This window comes from Callospermophilus lateralis, chromosome 7 (assembly GCF_048772815.1).
Source record: "Callospermophilus lateralis isolate mCalLat2 chromosome 7, mCalLat2.hap1, whole genome shotgun sequence".
NCBI classification, from domain to species: Eukaryota; Metazoa; Chordata; class Mammalia; order Rodentia; family Sciuridae; genus Callospermophilus; species Callospermophilus lateralis.
Window position 1 is genome coordinate 65,317,325 of NC_135311.1, and position 23,502 is coordinate 65,340,826.

General features: G+C 38.3%; 1 protein-coding gene and 1 pseudogene across 1 annotated transcript; both read right to left on the reverse strand.

The window, feature by feature from the left end:
* Window positions 1-1,964: 1,964 nt before the first annotated feature.
* LOC143404368 (endoplasmic reticulum chaperone BiP pseudogene) lies at window positions 1,965-3,034 on the reverse strand (annotated as a pseudogene).
* Window positions 3,035-3,883: 849 nt separating this feature from the next.
* Window positions 3,884-22,098, reverse strand: LOC143404369 (rho GTPase-activating protein 29-like). The gene is made up of 10 exons (XM_077110070.1): window positions 22,020-22,098; window positions 18,759-19,027; window positions 18,345-18,432; window positions 14,885-15,024; window positions 13,968-14,156; window positions 13,559-13,696; window positions 10,281-10,513; window positions 7,273-7,588; window positions 7,038-7,146; window positions 3,884-4,734 (listed from the first exon to the last, which is right to left on the reverse strand). Exons 1-10 carry the CDS (start codon window positions 22,096-22,098, stop codon window positions 3,884-3,886), a joined length of 2,412 nt encoding a protein of 803 aa, XP_076966185.1.
* Between the last annotated feature and the right edge of the window lie 1,404 nt (window positions 22,099-23,502).

Here is a 23,502-nt window from a genome sequence, read left to right on the forward strand (position 1 = left end):
AAAAAGTCCATTTGTTCATTTCTCCTTAGTCCTTAATGTTATGGAGAACTATAAGATTACATGCCCTAAAACACATTTCATATTATAGTTAAGTGGTGAGCCCATGTGTTGACCACTGAGTCAATAGTTAATAATCTTAAAGTACCATACTCCAAGAGGCAAAAATTTCAGAGAAGCCACAATAACTTATTGTACTTGAAATAATTTACATATAATAATGTGTGTATAAACCTGTACATATAATTTTTATCAAGTATAATATGATCATACAAAAACATTGACTCACAATATAGTTCACACATACCAAGAATGCTCTTTTATTTTTGTCCCTTTTACATCATATTTTAGGCAAGATGATGAAACCCAGAAAATAACAGGAATGGACTAGTTTATAAAAACTGGGTATTTTATAAGTGAAACACATTCAGTCATCTACATCTCTGAAATTGCAAACAATGTGACTTACTATACACTCAAAATGAACTTAAATAAATTATTGCTCAATTCTAATGACATATACGTTTTCACTAGTTGATAGTCCAGGTAGAAAAAGTATGTAAAGTGATTTATAAGTCAAAACATTTCATACAAAAGGATTGGGGGCGGGTAACTGGAAATTGAACTAAGGGACACTCAATCATTGAGCCGCATCCCCACTCTTTTTATGAACTTTATTTAAAGACAGGATTGCTAAGAGTTTTGCCATTGTTAAGGCTGACTTTCTACTTGAGATCCCACCTGTCTCAGCCTCCCAAGCTACTGGGATTGCAGGCATACATCCAAAGGAATGGTTTTAACCAAACCCTCATAATGTCAGGAGAAAATGCATTGAAATTAAAAATATCTGAAGCATGCATTTTTTAAGACCATTGTAAAAAATACAAAAAGGGTTAAAAATGTCATAAAATAAAAATTTATACAGATAAAGTTAAGGGGTTAAAAACTATCAAAAGTATTAAAATCATCTAAAGTCAAATAAGACATAATTTATCTATATAATTTAAATTATAATATTATATAAATATATTGCATATTATATAATACATATATAATATAAATTAAATACAATATATTTATATAACATTCTAATTTATATTATATATAATACATTTATTTTATCATATATACATATAATAAAAATATATAATATATATAAATTTTATGTATATTAATATATAAATATATTATATATTCATAATATATTATATATAATTTATATAATATATTTACATAACGTACTTATATATTTATATGTAAATTATATATATTAATATATAAATATATAAGTATATATATTATATAAATTATATATTACATATCAAAATGTTTATGATTCATATGTATTTAATATAAATTTTATATAATATGAAATACATATATATTATATACACATATAATAAAAAAATATATAAGTTAAATGTATAAATATTATTTTATTATATATAACATATTTATTATATATCATATAATATATTTAGATTTATATTAATTTATATTATATTACATATCATTGTAATGTAATTATATAATAATATAATTTCTATTATTAATAAGATAATAATACAATTATTATATTAGTATAATTAATATTAATATGATATATAAAACATGGATTATATTATAATTATATATAAACAACTTATATCAAATAGATATATGTAAATCTATGATATGTAGTATATAATAAATAATACATAATATATAATATATAAATATATTATAATTTAAATTATATAGTTTAGTTATTTGGCTTTAGATGGTTTTAATGCTTCTGATAGTGATTTATCCCTTAGCTTTATCTGTACAAATTTTTATTTTATGACAGTTCCAAACTTTTAGTATTTTATTTTTAAATAACATTTATTGGTGTCACTTATGGTAGAAAAAAGTTCCTACACCAGATGTGCATGACCCAATCGTTAAATAGAACATTTCTGAGGTGAACACACATCCTGACCCACATTTTTATATCCAGTTTTTTAAGATAGCCAATTCCTCCTCTCTCTCTTCCCCAAAACATGTGAGCAACTGCTAATGGAAAGCAGTAAACAGCCACTTGGGCTATAGCATTTTCAACTCCACTCTGAGGTGAAGATTCCAATTACATTTGAGACTTAAGTTCTCTTGGTTTTCTCCTAAGGAAAGTTCTGAGACCAGTATTTACAATATTACAGCACTAGCAGATCAGTGTCTTCAACTCGTCTCTTTCTGCTGTAGCCTCTTCACCAGTTGGGGGAGGGCCTACACTTCCATAGAATTTGCTGATAATTGGCTGAACAATTTCTTCTAGATCCTTTTTAGTTTTGAAGTCTTCAATGTCAGCTTCTTGGTGGCTTTCCAGCCATTCAATCTTTTCCTCTACAGCTTTTTCCATGGTCTCCTTATTTTCAGAGGAAAGTTTGCCTCCCAACTTTTCTTTATCTCCAATCTGATACTTTAGAGAGTAGGCGTAGCTTTCCAAGTCATTCCTAGTATCAAGGCACTCCTTGCATCTTTTGTCTTCCTCAGCAAACTTCTCAACATCATTAACCATCTTTTCAATTTCCTCAGGTGTCAGGCAATTTTGGTCATTGGTAATTGTAATCTTATTTTTGTTCTCTTTACCTTTGTCTTCAGCTGTCGCCCCCCAAAATAACATTCACATCTATCTCAAAAGTGACTTCAATCTGGGGGACCCCACAGGAGGAATTCCAGTGAGATCAAATGTACCCAGAAGGTGGTTGTCTTTTTTCAGGGGTCCTTTACCTTCATAGACCTTGATTGCAACAGTAGGTTGATTATCAGAAGCTGTGGAAAAGATCTGAGACTTCTTGGTGGGTACCACAGTGTTCTGAGCTGATTCTTGACTGTATCGAGGATCAGATGTTCTTCTTCAGGGGTGAAGGCCACATAATAAGGCCTGATGCACTTTCCCTGATCATTGGAGATGATCTCCACTGGCCATTCTTGAACGCCCTGAAGCAGGAGTAAGTGGTCCCCAGGTCGATGACGACCGTGGTACCCATGTCCTTTTCTTGTCATCCTGCTCAGCCATGCTGCGCAGAGCAGCAGCAGAACCACAGCCACCAGAGAGAGCTTTATCTTGCCCTAGCTGTTGGCCACTTGCTCTCGTCAGCAGACAGCCAGAAGTCGCAGGCAATCCAGCAATAGGCTGAAGCTGACAGCAGTGAGGTTACAGGTCTCTTAAACTCAAGATGCCTCAACTCTGTTCGTCTGTGTTGTCTCTGCCAATGTCTCAAACTTTTTAGTATTGAAGTGCATTTTCTTTCTACAATTGTATTAATTACCATATGTAAAAATTGACAAGTAGAATTCTAGTAAACACAGATTCACAAGCTTTTAGGCCACTATGTAAATATTTAAAAAGTTAAGTGAATTGCCAATGAATCCACACATGCTATAACAACACAAGTGGTCAAAGATGCACTAGAACATTATGTGGGAAAAAAATATATTCATACCCAATCAAGATTTTTTCAGGCACTTGCATTCAGAAGCATTTTATGAGTCAGCACCAGGTTTGCTCCAAAATAAAGCTCATTTTTCCCTACTGCCCCTCTTTGTTGAGAACAATATTATACATTAAAGATGCATTTACATGAATCATTTTATAGAGAAAATTATTTTAAATTTTAAATTATAATACTTATTTTATGCAAAACTTCAAAAACACAGAATTTAAAGACAATACCAGTGAGGCACTATCATTCTATATGACTAAAACACTATCATTCTATATGACTAGCAAACACAATACAAGGCCAAAAGGCAAAATATAAACTTTGAAAATCCTATACAAAAGTGGTTCTGTTACAACATTCTTTCATAAAATAAACACAATAATAAAACGAAACAAGAAAAAGAAAAACTGAATTTTGACAACCTACACAAACTGTGGCATTTCAAATTCAAGGTCTTGTACCTCTTCCATTTGTTTTAGCCTGAGTCCCTGGCACATTGGATTCATGTCAGGCAGGCCAACCTCCTCACAGTTCTCTTTAGGCTCAGCAGCTGGTTTCAAAGCATAAGCTGATGTGCTGTCTGCCTCTGGAACAGATGTCTCCACATGACTCAGGGGAGTAAGAGCTGTGCTAGGAGGCACTGCTGCTGAAGGTGAAGCTGGTCTCTCCTCAGTCCCCCTGACTTTGCTGGTCAGGATAGGTGGTTTGTAAAATGTTGTCCCGAGATGGGGCTGCAGTATTCTGGGTGCTCTTGCAGGAGCAAGACGGTGAGAATGAGAAGACAGTCTCACTGGTGCCTCTCTTGCTGAACTGGCTGGCGTGTTGGGCTGTGTGGCACCATTGGAATGGTCACCACTATCATTGATGCTCATTGTCACTTTTTCCTGGAGTACACTTGGAACAATCACTGCACTCATGCCAATTAAGTTCTTTAGTTCACATTGTTGTTCCTGAGTTTTTTCTGAAATCTGCTGATCAAAACCATTAATTTGGGAGCCAACAGTAGTAGAGGTATCTTTTATATTAAGTCCTTCAAAGGTAAGATTCTGGCAAAACTTGTCTGAATTGACATTTCCCACATTTCTCCTGTTTTTCTCATTAGGAGAGCTTGCAAGATGGAATCTATCTACAGGCAAACAGCAACATCTGATCTTGGTGCTTGGCATAGGCCTCTGTATATCATTTGTTGTCACATCAGATTTCAGACTAAGTGGTTTCATGGTTTTACATATATTGTCCATCTTTTGTGATGATGATTCAAGTTCTTTGTGATCTGAAAAAGAAGAGATTTTTTTTTTAACTTCATGAAGCTTGGTTAATAAGGAAGTGTGGTTATTATGAATGGGCATTCTCTCAAACAACAGAGACTTACATATTTTTCCAACACTATTTTCTCAGTCATCTATGCAGAGGAATTAAAAATCCATACAATATTAAAGGCACATTTTTAATTAAAGCATTACTTTTTAAAATTTATCTTAATAGTATAAATAGTCACAAAGCACATAAAATAAAAAAAACACTTCCTGTAGTTACTTGTTTTAATATACTACCCATGAATGAATATTTTCTGTGTTAAGACTTTCCTGATTTCAACAGGCAGACAATGGTAACTCTAGAACAGTAACACTATTCTGTACACCAACAAACTCCATGTCCTGAATCCCAAGGACTTTGCCTGTCACTTAATCTGCTCTCCAGCTACATTCTGTCCATACTGAGGGCAACACACCAGAGAGAACTTGGATGCTCTCCCAGCTGATCCACTAATACATGGCAACATCCTCTGCACAAAGGAAGGTTGAAGAGCTGTCAGAATTGCCATTGTGCTACTGGTTCTGGAGACTCCAAACTTACCTTCTTCTCTTTCTCCTCTAGTCTGGTCCCAAGGTCCCTGTTTTCTCACCTCCAACCCTAGCATCTCCCACTCTGTCTTTGCTGCATGTGCCTTAGAAGCTCCTGTTACTAGAAAGGTGCAGCCCTCTGGCCATGATCCTCTTCTCCCTGCTGAGAAACATCAGACAATTGTGTGCCTTGCCACTGGTCTGATGGCTTTCCAACAGCCCTGTTCATAGCCCACAGTCCTCATCCCTGCCACCTGGTCCTTCTCCCACATCCTTGGGCAGTGGTTTGAAGACAGGTGCACAGCAGCATCACTTGATGATGATCGCAGGTCATCATCTCATCTGACCTCCTTCCTCACCTGAGGCTGCTGGCCTCTCTTCCCTGGTTCTCAGGCAGTGCTCCTGTGATTTGCTGTCCTGGGCCCTTCTCCACATTGATAGAAGGGAGCTGAGCCATTGTGGTTGGATGGCAACCACCAAAACAAATTTACAGTCCTGCAGAACTTCTAGCACCACTTCTAGCTGCCTGGGTGCTGTCTCAGCTCCTGCTCCAGTTCTGCCCTGGGCAAGCCTAATGCACTAGCCCTACCTGCCTTCTTCTGTCAAGACAAACTCCTATGTGGAGATATGTTGGCATGTGTTGTTAATGATCTTCTAAATAAAAGGTTCAGAATTACCTGGTATGTAATGAAAATTTCAAATATTTTAAAATTATTTATTGTTATTACTATACCTATCTGGAAATCCAATTTCATTGGACAGCAAAACAAGGTTACATTTAGGAATGAGACAGGATGAGGTTCAAATCCTGAATCAACAATAATTTAAGGACATGACCCTTGGCATTATTTCCCTTCCTGAGACTGTTAACTATGGCTTAAATGAGGCCAAGGTTCATAGCACAGAAGTGCTGATAAGATCAAATCAGATAAATGGAATCAGTGAGTCCAGTGTTTTTCTTTGCAGAGAGGAAATGGACTCTTTGTTTTCAGACTTTCTCAGGCTACACTTATTGATATTTCATTAATTTTATATATCAAATTTAACATTTATGACTATATATTGAAAAATTCAGATTAAGCTCTACTAGAGCAGTAAGGAATGGAAGGTTTCCAACCCCCTTACCAGAAATGATACACTGAAATAAAATGATTAAAAACAGTGAACAAAAAGACTGGAGCCAAGAAAATGGAAGACATGTGTGCTTAATGTGCTAAAGTTAGGCCACAGGTAAAGGGACATCAAAAAACTTTAGGAGTCTATTTTTTTTTTTTTTTTTTGAGTTTCAGGAGTCCAGCTTTTTTCTGTTTTGACTTTAATTGATGACAAAGAAGTGAAGGTGAAAACAAATCTCAGAAAGAGAACAAAAATAATTTATGAATTTCAAGATATCTTTTTACAAGAGAGAAACAAAGCATGATATTCATTTAAATGACATTCACTAAACTTTCTCAATGGCTAGAAAAGTTAACTAATAAAACCTTGAAGTTGGAACTTACCTCAACTTAATACCCCTTGTTTTTTTTAAAGGATGAGTATTGTAGATGGACACAATATTTTTATCTTTATTTATTTGTTTTATATGGTACTGAGGATCCAACTCATGGCCACACACATGCCGAGGCAAGCGTTTTACCACTGAGCTACAAGCCCAGCCCTCACCTTGGTTTTTAATCACGACTTCTTGGCAAGGTTTGAAATATGCAAGGATATATGTTACATGACCACTCACCAATGAGACATGCATCCCATTTTTCCAATGCATTTTGCTTGCGTTCTGATTCCTCAAATGATGTAGCCAATTCATAATTTTTAATTTCAATATCTGCAGTGTGAATATCCTATTAAAACAAGAAAAGTTTTAAACTAAAAGCAAAACACATCTCAAAACAAACAGTTCAAAGACTATTAACTTGTTGACATAAACATCACAAATTTAATGCAATTCTGTAATGGTCAAAACTCACTTGCTTCATAGAAAAATATTGTGACTTTGTGGAATGTTCTGTTGATATTACGGGTTTGCAAGGAGGGCTTTTATCCACCCGAGGTGCAACAACGTCAGTACTAGATGAAACACTTTGTGGCTCTAGGGATCCATCAAAGATCATCTCTGCATTGGTAATGAGGAATTCTACCAACAGGGCCTGATTGGTATATGCAACAAGAGAGGAGGAGATGGTACCAGGAGTGGTTGAAGGCCTGGGCCTCATGACACAGGGTCCAAATACCACCCCCAAGTTTTTTGAGTTCATCAGGTTTTCTTCCGAATGGTCTGCAACCCTGAAAAGAAGAACACATAAAGTGTATGAGATTTGCCTAATAGATGTCTTTAATGTTATTTTACTATGACTTGAGAAGGTTGGAGAAAACTCGGGCTATAGAAGACTACAAAACGTTTGTCAAGGGTCAAGTTTGGTGGGTCCAGGGAAAGAATCCTTTGTTTCATTATGATACTTACCACACACCAAACTGAGTTTCAGAGTACTATATTAGGATAAAATGCATGTAAGTAGAAGGAACTACTGAACTCAGTAGCAGAAGGAAGAAAAACACCTCTAAAAATTGCTCCATCATTGTATGTGGGATATACTCCCCGTTCCAGTATAAGAACTGGAAACTGAAACAGCACTGTCAATTTCTCTCTCACTGCCCAGTTAGTTTTCTTTTTTAAAAAAATAATTTTTACCTAGAGATGGACACAATACCTTTATTTTATTTATTTATTTTTATGCAGTGCTGAGTATCAAACCCAGTGTCTCACATGTGCTAGGCAAGTGTTCTATCACTAGCCACACTCCCAGCTGCCCACAGCTAGTTTTCTAGCCTGGATGGTTCTCTCTCCTGAACACCTCTCTGTTCTATTGCCACTATCAATGTTCTGGTTTTACTTCAAACACTCTCAGGTTGATATTTCTATGACTATCCAAAGAAATCTGTCTCTGCCTGGTTTAGCTATCAGGATGATACTAGATTCATCTATGGGTAAAGTAGCTTTGCTATTTGTCTTTCAGAGGATTCACCACTGATGTATAGAAATGCATTTGATTTATGGGTATTAATTTTATATCCTGCTACTTTGCCAAATTCATTTATTATTTTAGAAGTTTTCTGGTGGAGTTTTTTGGATCCTCCAAGTATAAAATATGTCGTTGGCAAAAATGGTAATTTAAGTTCTTCTTTTCCTATTTGTATTCCCTTGAATTTCTTTCACCTAATTGCTCTGGCTAGAGTGGCAAGGATTATGTTGAACAATTTTTAGATGGAATGCTTCCAATTTTTGTTCATTTAGAATGATGTTAGCCTTAGGTTTAAAATAGAGAGCTTTTACTATGTTGAGGTATATTCCTACTACCCCTAGTTTTTCTAATAGTTTGAACATGAAAAGGTACTGTATTTTGTCAAATGCTTTCTCTGCATCAATTGATATAATCATAGGTTTCTTCTCTTTAGGTTTATTGATGTGATGAATTACATTTATTGATTTCTGTATGTTGAACCAACCTTGCATCCCTGGAATACACAACTTGATCATGGTGCATTGTTTTTTTTTTTTTTCATATGTTTTTGTATGTGATTTGCCAGAATTTTATTAAGAATTTTTGCATCTATGTTCATCGTGTAGATATGGGTCTGAAATTTTCTTTCCTTGATGTGTCTCTGGCTGGTTTGGGTATCAGGATGATACTAGCTTCACAGAATGAGTTTGGAAGGGTTTCCTCCTTTTCTATTTCATGGAATAATTTGAAGCCCTTCAAGATATGAATAGTTAAAAAAAACTGTGGTATATATACACAATGGACTATTACTCAGCATTACAAGGGAATAAAATAATGGCATTTATAGGTAAATGGATGGAGTTGGTGAATATCATGAAGTAAGCCAATCCCCCAAAATCAAAGGCCAAAATTCTCTCTGATAAATAAATGTTGATACATAATTGGGTTCCTGGGGATGGAGGAACATTGATTGGGCTCAGGAGAGGGAAGGAAGAGGAGGGGTATGGGGTAGGAAAGATGGTGGAATGAGACAAACATCATTACCCTAAGTACATGTATGACGGCACATGTGGTATGACTCTACATCATGTACAGAGAAATGAAAATTTGTGCTCCATTTGTGTACAATGGATTGAAAAGCATTCTGCTGTCATGTATAACTGATTTGAACTAATAAATTTTTTTAAATTTTTATTTTATTTATTTATTTGTATGTGGGACTGAGGTTCCAACCCAGGGCCTTGCACAATCTCTACTGCTGAGCCACAATTCCAGCCACAAAAAATAAATTTAAAAAAAAATTTAAAAAGGAGATCTTAATTACTGTCAGAAAGGTCTAGCAGGCAAATCTGAATATGTGAAATTCCTGATTCCAAGGTCTTTAGTGGGCATAGAAACACCTTGGTCAACTAATCTGCCAGGTAGGTAAGATTTTTTATCAAGTCTCTAGGAAGGCTAGCACAGTTCCTGCTACTGCTTGCTATATTGTAGCCTAATGAAATCAAATTTTCTAAATGCAAAATGCTTTCTTGTGTCTCCATGTCATTTCTCTCTGCCTCATATGCTCTTCTGCACATTCAATACCAAATCACCACTCAGTTCTTAAAATCAGACACAAGGCCTTTTGCCTCTTCTGCTCTATTCCTACCCACAAAACTTCCTCTGCATGCCTACAAGCTACTAGAAAAAGAATGATGGTGAACTGTGGTTATATACAGACCTGTACCCCAAGAGGATAAACCCACAAATAGCAGAAACCCTATATTTCCACCCTAGTTTCCCCAGCCAGAGCCTGGCACACAGGAAGCATCTGAGGGAACCATGTTTGCTGCATGAACATGTATTCAATGTCTCCCTCTCCCAACACATAATAAAAACATCCTAAAAATCATTTTGAAAATCATAACAATGTAAATGTACTGAATACTATTGCCCTGTTGAATTAAAAATGGCTAAGATGGTATAAAAATTCTTACCTCTTAAGATGGATGATAAGGTAATGTAGAGTGTTAAAATTGAACGGTGGCAATTTTCTTACAAGGTCCTTGGTTTTGAGAAAAATTTGGTTGATATCTGTACACATATTTGGAGATGTATTGTCTTCAGAGTTGTCCCTTTTGGTGTCCTGTTCTTGGTTAATTTGTTGGATGACATTTGCAAGCTGCATAAATTCCTGGTACCATTGGAATAAAACCAATGGCTCTGGTAGCTAAAGAAACAAAATTATATTAAAAATACCTTTGGGCTGAGGTTGTGGCTCAGAGGTAGAGTGTTTGCCTAGCACATGCAGGGGCCTGGGTTTGATCCTCAGCACTACATAAAATAAAGGTATTGCATCCCGCTACAACCAAAAAATAAATATTTTGAAAAAATCTTCTGCCTGTTTTCTTTGTTAAAGTCAACTATAAGTGAGAATTACTCAAATAATTTAGCATGTCCCCTTTAGATTAACAAAATTTTCTAAAGTCAATCTGTATTTATTGATATCATTTTCAGTATTGGGGATTGAACCTAGGACCTCAAGCATGCTATGCAAGCACTCTAGTACTGAGCTTCATCCCTGCCCATTAAATATAATATATATGTTTGGTAGAGAAGTGACTTAGAAAGCAAATCAAAATCTTGACTATAAATTATATTTATGTTAATAACAAATTAATGGATAATGAGTGAAATTCTAAACTTTAAATGAAGTTTAAGCTTTAAGCTTCATTATGGGATTTTAAAACTCTTCTATTCACATCTGCCCCCCAAATATATAATCTTCAGCTGTTTTACTGGAACAAACATAGAATAGTGAACAGAATCTATAAAATGAATCAGAAACCCATGGATTTTATGAGTAAGGGGTAAAAATATCAAAGTGCTAAAGGGCACAGATTTTACTTAGGCAAGAATGAAGATCAGCACAAGATAATATGACCTACAAAAACAGACTGTCAACATCTCATGAAACTTTCAAACAGGCTGATTTGCCATGAATAGGTCAAAAGAAGTTCTTACAACAAATATCCACTGCCAAAATGAATTTTAATGTTTCTACTGACCTACAATAAAAAATTCAGTGAATCGTTGGCTACCTGATGTCCTATAATATCTGTGGGAAGTTAAGGTGTTGCCCTGTGATCAGTTTCTATCTTCAACCACTCTGGGATCTGAAGCAAGTCACATCACCTCTTGGAGCTTTAGGTCAATGAGTCAGATAAAGGCTACTCTCTAACACTATTGCAAGAATTGAGCACACTTTGCCAAATGAAAGTCTTAGACATATAAAATTCCTCAACAGAATGCAAGTTTATTGTATTGGACCCAATTCATCTCCTTTCCCTGACTGACTAAACAAGGTTAAGGATGACACATTATGAGACTTCCAGTCATTCAAAGGTATCAACCTCCATTTCTCAGTTGAGGAATCTGTAGAATGTGATTAAAGGGTTATCAATGCTTTCCTGGGCTAACATTGTAGACCCAGCAATTTATACTTAATTTCTTTCCCTCCTGCAATTCCACTAAAATACAGTAGGCTCATAAGGACTAGGAAAATAGAGAAAACAAAAAGCAACAATTCACAAGTAGAAGAGCAGATGAATAAGTCCTGATGCAGCATTTCCAAGAGAACTGACTCTTTGTCACTCAACATGATTTTCAGAATCCTAAAGGGATGTGGACAATCACTACCAGGTCCTCTGATCTTGGCTTAGGTTGCAGGTGGGCCAGCGGAGAAAGCTTAGCTCTCTATAGAATCCTGTCTCCACTCCATGTACTAGGGCAATCTCCTTTCTAAAACTGGAAAATTTTTCTCTGGGCAATGGGATACAGAGGCTCTCTGAATCGAGGCAATGCCAAACATAAGGACCACAGAGGTAACTGTTTTCAAACGGGGATATGTTGGCTATATGCACACTGAAAGCACAGATCCTACAGTCTTAGTAACCCTGGCTTCCACAGTATTGGTACTGCATCTCTAGGCAAGGAAAAAACCCTTTCCTGGGGGACTGGGGTTGTGCCTCATGGTAGGGCACTCATCTGGCATGTGTGAGGCACTAGGTTGGATCCTCAGCACCACATAAAAATAAATAAATTAATTAAAAGTATTGTGTTCATCTACAATTAGAAAAAATGCCTTCCCAGGAGGATCACACCAGTGCCAGAACAGGGAACTAGAGACATGTAGTTAGGCATATACCAAACAGTCCACCTAGACCACTTTATAGTAAAGTTCAAAGTTTTTAAAAAGCCTTGATGTGTTCAAGTGCTTCCAAAGTGATTTCAAGTCCAAACTCATGTAACTAGCCACCATGAAAGACAAAAATCAAAATGGATGGAAAAAGAACAAAATGAAGTTCTAAAATGATGCTGTCAATATGCTGGCAACTAGTCAGATATGGTGAAAGAGTACTGGAAATGCAACTGATCTAAATTGAGATGTGTTCTAAATGAAAAATAGATACCAGATTTCAAAGAAAAAGAGCTGCAATACAAATACATAAATAAACAAAATACCTCATAATTTGAAAAACTAGATATTCAAAATGTTAAATGAAATGTTAAAAATCACTTTTTTATTTTTAATTTTTATATTGCTATAGAAAATTTAATGTTATATATGAGGGTCAGATTGTATTTCTACAGAGGTTAGAGGCCAAATAGAGAAAAGAACCCTTAATGAGAAAAATCTATGAACATCCACAATAAAAGAGCATCATATAATCATTTAAAAAATGTGATCAAAAGAATAGAAAATCAGACTTCTTGAATATTAAAACATGATCTCACAAATGGAGTAATTTACTTATTCAAGAAGAAAAAGACAAGGAAATGTCTTAGAAAGTTTTTGAAGAAAAAAAGAACAATAAAGAAAAGGTAAGGGAACTGGAGAACAAGTATGCTTGCCAAGCAAGTGCAAGACCCTGAATTTTTAATCCCCACGAGTACAAATAACAAATTTATAAATATTTATATGTGTGTTTGTGTATGGTACACACACACATCTCCAAAGAAGAGCTTCAAGTACAAGGGTGGGAGAATGGCAATAAAAATCAAGAAAAGTTCCAAGAACTAAAGTGCTCACAACTGACGGAGCTCATGGAGTGGCCAGAATACTGGATGGAAATATATCCACATCAAAGTACATCATTATAAAATCTTAGAATAATGAGGGGGGTGATGACATAGTCTATACCAATGAAAAATATTCAATATAAAATATTTTTGCTCTTTGCATTTGATGGTAGGTTTAGAATAAAACTTTAACCTTTTGTAGGTAAAATTTTAACACTTCACATATATCGTGTGAAGAAAATTCGGACAGATCTACTAAATGCCTTCCACTTTCCAGAGCTCGACACAGGATTGCGATTTTTGCCTTGTTGCCACTGACTCTATAGATGCCCTTGAAGAGAAAAGAAAAACAGAATGCAATATTTCACTTTAGTACAAAGGGCTAAATGCAGACATCTAGACAGAGTTGATGTATCTACTTCAATTTTTATTAGTATTTAAAAAATACAAGTTGAAGTCAAATAAATTAACATTTTCCAAATAAATGTGAATAAATTTAGTTATTACAAATGGAGAGTGCTGATTTTCTTAAAATCTCTTTTTCATTAAATCAAATCACAAAGGCATTTATGTTTTTAGAGTTTTAAGAGTAAACAACATACTTGTAAACTCAAGGCAGTCCTTTCGATTTCTGAAGTACACATTTTGATTATGAAAGGAATGCCATCTGGCTCCTTTTTGGCAACACAGGACAATTCTGCTCCAAATAGGTGTATTTTCCCCCGAAGTTTACGATGTCCGCAAACGATGGTTAAGTTTGCCATGCATTTTTTATGGCAGATAAGAAGACACTATAAGAAAATGATATTTGAAAACTGATTGACTCACCTTAAAATTATTCACAACTAAGCAAAATACAGGCCGACTAATAACGACAAAAATAAGTGAAAAAATACTATTTGTGGTTTGTGAATTACATTTAACAGGAAAACAAATAAGAAAACTACAAAAATAAACTGTGGGACTTTATTAAACATGTACTGGCAAGCTAGGTGTGAGGGCATGTGCCCATGATTCCAGCTACTTGAGGGGTTGAAACAGGAATTTCACAAGTTAAAGGCCAGACCAATCTTGCAAGAGCCCATTTCAAAGCACAATTTTAAGAAAGAGTGTATGGGCTGGGGATGTGGCTCAAGCGGTAATGCGCTCCCCTGGTGTGCGCAGGGTGCTGGGTTGGATCCTCAGCACTACATAAAAATAAAATTTAAAAAAAGATATTGTGTCCACCGAAAACTGAAAAATAAATATTAAAAATCTCTCTCTCTCTCTCTCTCTCTCTCTCTCTCTCTCTGTGTGTGTGTGTGTGTGTGTGTCTCTCTCTTCCTCTCTCTTTCTCTTTTCTCTCTCTAAAAATATGGCATGTGCAAGACCCTAAATTTAGTTCCCAGGAGTACAAACAACAAATTTATATATATTTAAATGTGTGTTTGTGTGTGGACACACACATCTCTAAATAAGTAAAATCATAACAAAAAAGTATATAGCAAAAGAAAAAATTGTGATTCCAAAAAGATCTTACCTCTTGGCATTTAAGACCTTGAAATATGACAATGTGTTCACAGTATCTACATCTTGCTGGATATCTCCATTTTTTGAACTTATGGGTGGCAGCTGCTTTTGCCATTAATGATTGCTGAAATCTTCCAAGGGAGCTGGGTCCTTACAACAGAAATGTTAGTATGTAAGAAGGGTAAAATGACAAAAACATATACCACATGATATTGTACATGGAATAATTTTTAGACTTTGAGATTACTTATATATTACAAAAAGCTATTATTTTGAATTTCTAACATAAAAAAGCATCTCATTTATTGATCTCTTATAAAACACACATTTTTTTTTCTTTTTTTATTTACTTATGACAGTGGAATGTATTACAATTCATATTACACATGTAGAGCACAATAGTTCACATCTCTGGTCATATACAAAGTATATTCATACCAATTCGTGTCTTCATACATGTATTTGGCATAATGATGACCTTCTCATTCCACCGTCATTTCTAACCCCATGTTCTCTCCCTTCCCCTCGCATCCCTCTGTTTCAGAGTCCTCCCTTGTTCCCCCTCCCTACCCCACTATGAGTCAGCCTCCTTATATCAGAGAGAACATTTGGCATTTGTTTCTTTGGGCTTGCCTAGATTCACAGAGCATTATCTTCTCCCACACCATGCGTTTATCTGAAAATGCCATGATTTTATTCTCTTTTATTGCTGAGTACATAGGATTTTGGAAGAACCCTGCATGTTTTTATACAGAAATTAACAAGTTGATTCTAAAGTTTATGTGAAAATGTTAAAGATATTGGAGAGCCAAAGAAATTTTAGAGAATCTAGACTGCTTGACTTTACAACTCACTGTAGAGCTACAGGATTCAAGCCAGTGTGCTTTTGGCCTAGGAAGAGACATGCAAATCAACAGAATAAAATAGAATCCAAAGTAGACTCTCTTGTATTTAGTGAAGCTATTTCTTTTTTTAAAATTCATTTAATTTTTTTAAATACATGACAACACTGGATTGCATTTCAATTCTTATTACACATACAGAGCACAATTTCTTTTATCTCTGGATATAAAGTATGTTCACTTCAGTTTATGCCAGTATATATGTTCTATTTTTTGCATTACAATTCTTAATACACATATATGCCACAATTTTTCATATCTCTGTTTGTATATAAGGTATGTTGACACCCATTTCAAATCTTCATATATGTACTTTGTAAAATGATGTCCAACACATTCCACCATCCTTGCTAATCCCCTTCCTCCTCTCTTTCCCTCCCACCCCTCCCTAGAATTAATCTCATCCTCCCATGCTGTTCCTCCCAACTCAACTATAAGTCACCCCACTTATAGCAGAGAAAATATTTGGCATTGTTTTTTAGGAATTGGCTGACTTCATTTAGCATTATCTTCTCCAACACCATCCATTTACCTGCAAATGCCATGATTTTGTTCTTTTATCATGCTGAGTAGTATTACATTGTGTATAAATGCCACATTTTTTTGTCCATTCATCCACTGAAGGACATCTAGGTTGGCTCCACAGTTTAGCTCCCATCTTCTCTTCCGAACCCCATCTACTGTAATTCATTTCTCTCCCTGATACAAGATTTTTGGTTGGAACCCATTATCTTTCCAGTTTGAAATATGTTGTTCCAGGATCTTCTAGTTCTCAGGGAATATGTTGAAAAATCTGCTGTTAACCTAATTGGTTTACTTCTATGTGTAATCTGATTCACTTCTCTTGTGGCTCTTAAAATTCTCTCCTATTTCTGTATATTGAGAATTTTCATTATAATGTGTCTTGGTATGGGTCTGTTGTGATTTTGCACATTCAGTGTCCTGCAGGCTTCTTGGATTTGGATTTCCATTTCATCCTTCATGTCTGGAAGTATTTCTGATATTATTTCATTGAATAGCTTGCACATTCCTTTGGTTTTGAACTCTGTGCCTTCCTCTATCCCAATGACTCTTAAATTTGGACTTTTTATGCTATGCCATATTTCTTGGGTTTTCTGCTCATGGTTTCTTATCATTTTTGCTGTGCTGTCTACATTCTTTTCAAGATAATATACTTTGTCTTCGTGATGTTTTATCTTCTAAGTTGTATTTCTGCTGGTGATGCTCTCATTTGTGTTTTTAATTTGGTTCATATTTCTTTCATTTCAAGTAATTCTGATATATATATATATATATATATATATATATATATATATATATATATATATATATATATATATATCCTCAGTCCTCAATCTCCCTGTAGAGGTCATCTTTTGTTTCTTGGATTTATGTAGCTCATTGTCAAAGTGATCTTTCACTATCTGTATTTGTTGTCTAATGTCTTTTTTGAGATTCCAAAACATCTGAATAATGTAAATCCTGAAATCTTTTTCTGTCACTTTTTCTGCTGTTTCTAATTATTCTTCTAATGATGCATTGTCTTCAATTGTTTGTGGTATTTTCTTCCCTTGTCTTTTCATGTTGCTGGTATTTCGTTCCTGCTCTGTGGGACTGGTGTGTTATTCTTTTTACCCTATAGATTTGTAGTGCTCTTGTATATTCCAAGATCCCTTCTTTGTGGGGAGAGACAATGTTGACATTCCCAAAATAAACAGTACATCACCTATGTGTAAATTACTGCTATTAAGACATTCATAGTTAGTCTCAATGTCTAGTTATTCTAGATTCAATTATAATTTAAAATATAATCAGTAGTTTCATAGAAGATGTACACTTTCTTCTGGTGGTGGACAGAGAACTAGAGGTCAGGTATCTGACTTTATGTTAAGGGCAAAAGATGTGAGGGCAATGGATTAATAAAACTTAGAAATTTGGAGGAGAACTCTAATCAAGAGAGTTAGTAGCAGGGGAATAGACAGGAGGTAATTTAGAGGAGACAAGTATGTGGGAGGACAGTAGAATGCATAAAAACAAACATGTATATGTGTTTAGAAAATTACAAGAAGTAAAAATAGTAAAAATTAGGAGGTTGAAAGAGAAAGAGAGGGAGGAAGAAAAATAAAAAGGAAGTAAAAAAGAGAAAAGAGAGAGAGAGAAGTAAAAAAAAAGAGGGGTGGCTTATGCAATTCCTTTATATTATATTATTCTGGTGACTCAGTTCTATTTCATGCAAAGTTCTTGGTTATATGTTGGGGTTGTGGGGACCAGAGGAGGAGGGGTAGAGGAGAAAGAAAGAGGATAATATGGAAGAGAAGAAAACAAAAAACAAAACAAACAAACAACAAAATACTCTCAGAGTTCCCTTTTCTTCTCTTTTAGTAGGTAGAGTTGTCTATTCCAAGCTTGGTTCTCTGCCCTCAGTGTGGTGTAGGTAACCAGTGTGAGAAGACTAAAGCTCTCCCTCTCTTGTCTGGGCTTCCCTAATCTTGGTCTCTCTGAGTTGCTCCTAGGTTTTAGCCCCCTCCCCTCTCTTGCTTATCAGGTCTCATCTGGGGGACCTCACACCCTCCAACTTAGGATTGCACCAAGTGGGCAGTGTCCCGGTGGCACTGCACTCCTGTTCAACTGAGAGCTGATTTTGTGCTGATAGTTTCTATACCGAGTTATTACAGCTGGGGGAGTGGATTTGGAACCCAGGTACCTGTTCAGTCACAGATCCAGCTGGTAACCACACCCACCAAAGATGGTGAGAAAGGTCAAGTCAGTCCTTTTCCCAGTCGGGGTGTCTGGTGAGGTGGGGGGAGCTGGGATGTCCTTGTGCTGTGCCTAGAGCGTGGTCTGGGGACCTGCGTGGGAGCAGAGCATCCCCTGGAGTTCTGCCACTCCACCGAGGTGCTTAGTTGGTGTCTCTGCTCCCCCACTTGAGAGTCGCGCCTGTGCTCAAACTGTGGGCTTTGGGACTGAAGCCTGGAGTCTCACCTGAACACAGAGGCTCTGAGTTCTGCTTGGTGTTCGCAGCTCTGGTGGATTCTGTGAAAATCCGCTGGATGGGGTCCTGTCACATGAACTGAGATGTTGTGTTCCCTCAAGGCAAGACCCCGAGCAGGAGAAGCCACCTGATAGCTTTCTCTGATTCAGGCACAGAGCAGCCTGAAGCAGGATCTCCTCTACTCTGCCACCTTGGATCCCAGTCAACCGATTTCTGTCAGAGATGCCAAAGTAATTCCGTGGTCTTTCAATAAATGGTGCTGAAATAACAGATATCCATAATGCGAGGGATGAACATCAAACCTTATTTCAGTCAACTCTAAAATGAACAGAAACCACACACCTAAACATACAACCTAACACTATCCGTCTTTGAATTCAGGGTTATGAAGGGCAGCTGTCTATTTTTATAAATAAAGGATGTTTTGGGAACACAGCCATGTTGATGTATTGTGTATAATTGCTTTTAAGGATTATTAAATATAATGGTAGTAGAGATAAATAACTGTTCAGGTGTTGATAATTTTTGAAACTGAGGTTGTATTCACAGAGTATACTGTTTGGCCTACTTTGATGCCTGCTTGAAATTTCCCATTATGAAAACTTGTTTTTGTTTTTTTAGTCTACCTTCAGATCTACTCTGGGCTATCTCAAGATCATCCCCATAAGCTCCATCACTCTCCTTCCCATTTCTCTCCAGCAAGGCTCAACCAATCCTAAAGTCCCCTGAATGTCCTGTGGAAGCCAGCCATTCATTCTAACATGCTAAGCACAAATGTGACATCATGGTGGTACTCAATGAATATTAGAAAATATATATTATAAGTAAAATTATGGAAGGTTCTGTCTGCATACACCCTGAAGTTGAAACTGAACTTGCCCTTCCCTAACACTTCTATAAACATGTTAATTAGCTCCGACCTCTTCCTTTCAAAGGAAGACTGTGGGGCTAGAGTGTAGTTCAGTGGTAGAGTGCTTGCCTAGTGTGCCTGAAGCCCTGGTTCAATATGTAACACCACAACAAATAAAATAAAAAGGAAGACTGTGACATTTGAAAACTTTCTCAGCAATACACCCTGAAACTTTCTTCAAGAAAAATAAAACTCTTATCAAGGGAGGCATTATTGCCGAAAATCTGCTCTATGAACAAGGTGGCTCAATTCCTTATCATGTAATCATAAAGACAATTAATAAAATATGCTCCCAACCTTTATCAATCCCCTGTATTCTTTACACATATGAATTATTTTTGTGTGTGCGTCTCATCACCATGATGAAAATGAATGGGAAATTTAAAAGAAACAGCAAACCAACTACTCTTCAAATCTTCAAAGCAGAGCTATTGTCTGTGACTTGTTGTCTCAGATCAAGTGGTTCTGGCTTGATTTGAGAACCTGCACATACTGGCAACCTACAGAGCTCTCTTTCAGATTTCTCAGTGTCTCTGAGCAAATGGCTGCACTGTCAAAGCAGTGAGATCCTGGTAGACATTAGAGATGACCAGCAATTCTGTGCAGGAAGACCCCCCCCCTTCTGTGCTTATTAAAATTACCCTTTACTTTCAAGCTCACACAAAAATACCACTTCATTCCCTCCATTGAAAATAATCATTCCTTTGGCTCTAGTTTTTGGTTATTGTATTCTGCCACTCATTAAATGGAAAGGTTCTACAGGGAGTCTGTCTAGCATAAAGTGAGATTCTGATTAATTTTCAGAATCTGAATAAATTAAAATACATAGGAATCAAAATCCTTCCAGAATCCCTTCTGGGAATCATCTTTGTTCAATGGTAGTACTAACTCCCTGGGACAAAGAGCAGTTGTAAATGCCCACATTCCTAGGTCAAGGGCTTTTACAGGTGGGAGGTGAAGGGGATGATAATTGAGAGGTTGTTCTATTTTGGGGAGGTGGAGTGGTCTGGTGTTACCCTACATTCACTGAATATAGTGATTCTTCAACTCAGCCAAACTTCAATATCCTGCCAACTTGGGGGCTGAAACTTTTCTACCGGGGCCCATTGGGCTTTCTTCAAATTCAGTCTGCATGAGACCAGATCTATAGGTATTGTCAACCTAATGAGGCTTAAGTGTCACTATTCCTCACTTTCACAAGTCTTACAATAGGTTAGCATTTCTATGTAGGCATTTCTGGCAAACTGATTAAAGAACTCACTGCAGGGAAAAGGATCTAAATTTCAAAGACACACATGTATATATGTATAATGTGCTGTGATTTATTTACTCATCCTAAATACTCACCTCCACATCTAATTTTGAATTCTTTTCCATGAAGAGGGAGACCCCTACACCCAAACTCAATAAGGAGGTGAAGTGAACCCAAAGAGGAAAAGAACAAAACTGATTTAGAACAAAAAGCTGCCTGCTGTTTAGAAATAGCCTTGGAATATTCACAAAACACCTAACACTCCTCCCTTCCCCCAAAAGATCCAAAGAACTCAGTGGATGTCAAAGATCCAAAGGACTCAGTGTGGAACCCTCTCCTTGGTCTGTAAGACAGGGACAGTAGTGAAAAAGTGAAATAAACCAGCACCTGTCTAACTCAAAGAAAAGGACAGTCCTGGTCCACTGGTTTCCTCAGAAGGGGGGCCACCTCTGGAACACCAGATTTTTATCACCGACAGGGTCTTGCGGAATCCTGGACACATACTCACAGGGACATACCCTCCTTGTAGCAGTTGGGATCTCCCAGCTTATCAATTCCAATTTAGACCCTAACTTTCTGTGCTGAGGTCATGGTTGAAAAAAGGTGAATGGAAACAGAAGGGACAGTAATAAGGGAAGGACAGAAAAGAGATAGGATAGAGATACAGTCAGAAAGAAAGGCAAAGAGGGAGTCCCTGCACCTTTAGGCCCCCTTCCCTGCTCAAAGTAGTCATCAACAAAGGCCTAGATGAGGTGAAGTGTGTAAAGAAAAAGTAAAAAGGGAACAGCACTTGTTAGTTTCTTTACCTAGGTACTCATCAGAATGAAATTTCAGGAAATGTACCCACACTTACAAAAAGATCCCAGTGGGAAAGACGATTGTGAAGACCCGAAAAGCAAGAAGGAAAAGTCAAGTTAACCCGTGAGTATCGCTGTGGTCCTCAGCTGCCTCAGCGTCGTTATGCTGCTCCAACTGCTAACTGATCACCAAGGACCACAGTGTTCCGGTTCCCATAGTGCCCACTCCTGACGTCTACCTCTCGTGGGCGCCCATCTCAATGTTCCATCCTCGCGGAAGACCCCGCCCCGCCTGCAGCTGCCTCCCCTCCAGGACCACCACGAGCCACTGTGGCCGCTCTGACCCTGAAAGGCAATTGGTCAGCAGCCATCTCTGCAGTCCCCAGCCCAGTGCAGCGCCAGAGCGACCAACTCCATCCCACACTCATCCCCGTGCTTCCTCCAGAGTCCAGGACTCAGACTCCCGTGAAATGCATGGCAAGAGAGGGCCAGAGCTCGCTGCCTCCATCCCCCACGCATTGCCCTTGGTTGCCCTATCAAGCCACCTCCAGGACCACCCTGGCCACAGAAGCCCCTCCCCGCCATGCACTGCCAAGTCCCCCAGAGACCAGGCACTGTGCAGCGCTCATGGGGGTGAAACCAGGGCCAGCAGCAGATGAGGGCGGTTGTGGATCACAGGCTGTCAGCTGTGAAGCACTCTGATTCAGGCCCCGCCACGCCCACAGCTGCCACACCTCCCAGACCAGGGCGCTAAGCTGTGGCTGCTCTGACCCTGGATGGCAATTGGTCAGCAGCCATCTCTGCAGTCCCCAGCCCACTGCAGCGCCAGAGCGACCACCTCCATCCCACACAGCGGTTGTGGATCACAGGCTGTCAGCTGTGAAGCACTCTGATTCAGGCCCCGCCCCACCCGCAGCTGCCACACCTCCCGGACCACTGAGGGACGCTGTGGCTGCTCTGACCCTGGATGGCAATTTGTCAGGAGCCATCTCTGCAGTCCCCAGCCCAGTGCAGCGCCAGAGCGACCACCTCCATCCCACACAGCGGTTGTGAATCACAGGCTGTCAGCTGTGAAGCTCTCTGATTCAGGCCCCGCCCCGCCCACAGCTGCCACACCTCCCGGACCACCTCACGACGCCAGAGCGACCACCTCCATCCCACACTCATCCCCATGCTTCCTCCAGTGTCCAGGACTCAGACTCCCGTCATATGCATGGCAAGACAGGGCCAGAGCTCGCTGCCTCCATCCCCCACGTATTGCCCTTGGTTGCCCTATCAAGCCACCTCCAAGACAACCCTGGCCACAGAAGCCCCTCCCCGCCATGCACTGCCAAGTCCCCCAGAGACCAGGCAGTGTGCAGCGCTCATGGGAGTGGAACCAGGGCCAGCAGCAGATGAGGGCGGTTGTGGATCACAGGCTGTCAGCTGTGAAGCACTCTGTTTCAGGCAACGCCCCTCCTGCAGCTGTCACACCTCCTGGACCACCACGCGACGCTGTGGATGCTCTGACCCTGGATGGCAATTGATCAGCAGCCATCTCTGCAGTCCCCTGCCCAGTGCAGCGCCAGAGCGACCACCTCCATCCCACATGGCGGTTATGGATCACAGGCTGTCAGCTGTGAAGCACTCTGATTCAGGCCCAGCCCCGCCCGCAGCTGTCACACCTCCCAGACCACCTCGCGATGCTGTGGCTGCTCTGACCCTGGATAGCAATTGGTCAGCAGCCATCTCTGCAGTCCCCAGCCCAGTGCAGCGCCAGAGCGACCACCTCCATC

What these genes read in the sequence shown, in the direction of transcription:
- LOC143404369 (XM_077110070.1), bottom strand. Translation starts at nt 22,098, where the DNA reads ATGGCTGCTGACCAATTGCCTTTCAGGGTCAGAGCGGCCACAGTGGCT. An exon ending in GTGCAATCCTAAGTTGGAGG is followed by an intron (nt 15,025 to 18,344) that starts GTGTGAGGTCCC and finishes TTCTGTTGTAAG; the next exon opens with GACCCAGCTCCCTTGGAAGA. An exon ending in ATGGGATGCATGTCTCATTG is followed by an intron (nt 4,735 to 7,037) that starts GTGAGTGGTCAT and finishes CTTCTTTTTCAG; the next exon opens with ATCACAAAGAACTTGAATCA.